This window comes from Nerophis lumbriciformis, linkage group LG08, assembly GCF_033978685.3.
Source record: "Nerophis lumbriciformis linkage group LG08, RoL_Nlum_v2.1, whole genome shotgun sequence".
Taxonomy (NCBI): domain Eukaryota; kingdom Metazoa; phylum Chordata; class Actinopteri; order Syngnathiformes; family Syngnathidae; genus Nerophis; species Nerophis lumbriciformis.
Genome location: NC_084555.2, coordinates 41,588,282 through 41,592,500, shown reverse-complemented (window position 1 = coordinate 41,592,500; position 4,219 = coordinate 41,588,282). Strand labels below are relative to the sequence as shown.

The following is a 4,219-nucleotide window of genomic DNA, read 5'->3' as shown; positions in this document are numbered from 1 at the left end:
ATAAAGTTTATCAGTTTGAACATCAAATATCTTGTCTTTGTTGCATATTCAGCTGAATATGGGTTGAAAAGGATTTGCAAATCATTGTATTCCGTTTATATTTACATCTAACAATTTCCCAACTCATATGGTAACGGGGTTTGTACAACATAAGGTGTCAAGAAATACATAAATAATTAATAAAGCTATAAATATGTATTGGTCCAAAAATCATATTCTTTATGGCTTGCTAGTGTTACCATATCTGTGAGTTATTGTGCAGAAATATGGGGAAATAACGTCAAAAGTATGTTTCAGTCACTAACCCTGTTACAAAAAAGATCAGTTAGAATAATATATAATGTTGGATACAGAGAACATTCAAACCCTTTATTATATCGAAAATATTGAAAGGAAGAGAAATATGACCTCAAAGAAAAATGTAACTTAAAAAATTTACTTAAAAAAAAACCTTTAGTATATCAGTATGTGGAATTAAATTATGGAATAGATTGAGTAAAGGAATCAAACAGTGTACTAATATGATCCAATTTAAGAAACTGTTCAAACTAAGTATTTATGATGTACAAAGAATAACCATGATAAACATTCTGAACGTATTGCTAATCTTATTCATCTCACTGTCTAAACTACAACTTACTTCACTATTTATTTATTTTTTTATGTTATAATTTATGGAGTGTATTGTGAATAAACTGAAAACAGGAAGTGAACAAATGTGTTAGCAATTACTATGTAATGGAAAAAGGCTACGATTAAATAAGATCTGATTCTTTCTACTCCTTTTCGAAGATGTTAAAAAGAGAAACTCAAAATTGTGACGTATCATGTTGTAATTGTATGCATGCTCGAAATAAACTCAAACCACCATAACCATAACCATGTACAATTTATCCAAAAAGTTACTTAAGTAGAGTAAATTAAGCGCGTTACGATCCACCTCTGCACATTAGTCATTTAGGAACTCAGGAAATAACTAATAACCTTTTAAGATTAGTTTCTTCTCAGTTCACCACAACTTTACTTGTAATTGATGAGCAATGGGCATTCAACAACATTTTCTTGGTCTAGTAATTTGGAAAATTAACAATTGATTGTTTCTCCGCCAATATGTAATTAACTTCCAATAGTTGATGTTTTTCTTTAGACCACAAACTAGTAGATTGAATCAAAAATACCTCTGCTGGTTGTATCCAAGTAATACCCTGGAATTTGATTTGACTTTTGGGTGGTACAGTTTTACAAAAGAATATCTGAACAAGACAAAGTGTTTACTCGATCTATGGAGATTTATAGATGGATGGCGCAAGACGTTGCCCAAAGCGAGTGAGGTCTTTTCTTCTTGTCACACACCAATCATTGAACACTAGATTTTTTTTTTTAATCGGGTCAATACTGTGTATGTTTTTTAGCACATAAATGTGTATTGTAGAAGCATTTTCAAATGTTGTCAATTCAGTTGCTTGAATACAAGTTGAGAGAAAATCATAGTCGGAATAGGAGTAACTGTTTATATCGGTCTGTCGTTTATCCCACATACCGTCATATGCCTTCATTACATGATAACGATAATGGAGACATTTTGCCTGCCAGTATTCTCCTCTCTTATCTCCAATGCTTTGCATACGTACACAATGTTCACACACCAGCACCTCTGAGCTCCTTTCCTATGAAGCAAATCACTAGACTCCTCTTTTTATGTTGTTTACCATGTTGAGAATGAACAGATGTTTGAATAAATTGCCCTTCCGGTGACAATGCACATATTAAATTCACGCTTTGCATTACTGATCGTGCGGCTCAAGAGACGGCGCTACAGGCAGATGTTTATCACAAACTTGTCTTTGTGTCAGTGGTTTTTGATCAACCTTTTCATTACATTTTCTTGTTGTGTTTTTCAGCCAGAGAAATGACCAGAGGCAAGTTCCTGAACATCTTGGAAAGGCCAAAGAAGTGACACTTGTATTAACATTTTTTAAAAGTATTCGATATGTGGGACTGCAAGATGAATTGAATTACCTGATTAATTATATCACAAAACTATCAATTCCTAAATGGAGCAAAACTCTGAACCTGTTGTTCTCCAAGATACTATTTTATTTGCTTTGCACTTATGTTTCTTATTTATACTCATTTCCATTTTAACACTGTTGCTGTTTGCTTCGCTAAAATAAATGTTATAAATGAAACTACGACTTTGAAGTAATTCATCCTCCACCAAAACTGTTTTGAAAGTGAATAGTAAAGGATGACAATAACTTGTGGTGCAGCAACGAAGAAGAAGAATTTCCCAGCTCCACCAGTTCAATGTTTTTCCATTAATGAGCTTTGGAAGCAAGGTCCCTTGTACACAAAACATTGCGTACAAATAATATTGCTCATTGTCATCGCCTTTAATTAGAGTTGACATAATTACTAGGGCCGTTTCTCTTCTAATTAGCACACTTCAGCGTTGTTGGAGCAAGCGGTCAGGCAAAAAGAGAAGCAGACAGGACTGCCCAAAGGGACATAAAAAGAAGTTTGTCGGCCATAATTAGTTAAGACAATGCCTCTGACTGTTCTCTGCTAGAGATGTTGTTCGCTCTCTGGCCGCTCGCTGCCAACAAGTTACACTTCTTACCCAGCCTCTAGTAAGCCCTGTTTTTCCGATTCTCTCACAGAGACCGCCTCTGCTTTGGTGACTTCACCTCCCACACCAACCCGGGTCGCCCTTCAGAACAACATGGATCATTTGTACAATTTAGCTGTCTTTGGAGATATGTTGTGTCGCAGTGTTGCAGCCGAAGCGGAGTTCAAGCAATACTAGCCTCTTTTATAGTTTGGAGTATATTCTGGAATAGCTATGTATTGTATGTTGTGTAGACTTCTATTTTATATCCCCGGGTGAGGTTTCTATACGTTAACTTTATCTGCCAAGGTAAAAACTATTTTAATCTGAACGCCCCCCCCCCCCCCCCCCCCCCCCTCTTTTTTTTCACCCTAACGGGCAACCAAGGTTTAGGATAGTGTCATCTGCACTATCCTAGTTCATTATGCCAATTTCAGGATTTAAGTGTATAAAACTTATTTTCACTTCAGGGTTCAAATACGTGTATACTCTAAACTGTCCAAATTGTTACCTAAAGTGAAATTTAGTGTATATTATGTGTAAGTCCATTTTATTTGACAAACAAAAGTTGGGTGCCATTGGAATTTCAGTCCAGTCCTTTGAAACCACAATGACTCAAACTCATTAAATTATAAATGGATGTAACATCATTAGGGATGCGATATACATTTAGATTCACAAGCAACGGTCCAACACATTTAGGAAATCTATTCATCAATTGGCAATTTGATTAAATACAATTTACATCCTGATCATAATGCATCTTGATTCAAATATGCCTCGTCCATACAGATTCCATGTCGCTGTTTCGAACAAGTTATAAAGTTAGTTGGGCTTCCATTGTATTTGACAGCAAGCAAAATCCCCAATTTATTTGTAAAACCAATAGTTTTGCCAAACCTTTAATTTTAAGTGTGGAGGGGGATGTGAATCTGCTCAGCCACGCTTGTCATGTTGTTGATGTTGCGTATGGGGGCCTACACACAAATTTGCATCAACTAAAATAAGTTACAGAGAACGGTAACAGAGCATGGGAACGTAGATCGACCGGTAAATTGAGAGCTTTGCCTTGCGGCTCAGCTCCTTCTTCACCACAACGGTTCGATACAGTGTCCGCATTACTGAAGACGCTGCACCGATCCGCCTGTCGATCTCACGATCTACTCTTCCCTCACTCGTGAACAAGACTCCGAGGTACTTGAACTCCTCCTCTTGGGGCAGGGTCTCCTCCCCAACCCGGAGATGGCACTCCACCCTTTTCCGGGCGAGAACCATGGACTCGGACTTGGAGGTGCTGATTCTCATCCCAGTCGCTTCACACTCGGCTGTGAACCAATCCAGTGAGAGCTGAAGATCCTGGCTAGATGAAGCCATCAGGACCACATCATCTGCAAAAAGCAGAGACCTAGTCCTGCAGCCACCAAACCGGATCCCCTCAACGCCATGACTGCGCCTAGAAATTCTGTCCATAAAAGTTATGAACAGAATTGGTGACAAAGGGTAGCCCTGGCGAAGTCCGACCCTCACTGGAAACGTGTCTGACTTACTGCCGGCAATGCGGACCAAGCTCTGACACTAATCGTACAGGCAGCGGACTGCCACAATCAGACA

At 38.0% G+C, this 4,219-nt stretch overlaps 1 protein-coding gene across 1 annotated transcript in view; it reads left to right on the top strand.

Annotated features, from left to right (window-relative positions):
- Positions 1 to 2,166, top strand: part of lin52 (lin-52 DREAM MuvB core complex component) — a 72,247-nt gene extending 70,081 nt beyond the window's left edge. Inside the window, exon 6 of the mRNA XM_061968974.1 lies at positions 1,902 to 2,166. Within this exon, the coding sequence (XP_061824958.1) occupies positions 1,902 to 1,957 (56 nt within the window). The 3' untranslated portion in view covers positions 1,958 to 2,166. The remainder of the gene's footprint in view (positions 1 to 1,901) is intronic.
- The last annotated feature ends 2,053 nt before the right edge of the window (positions 2,167 to 4,219 follow it).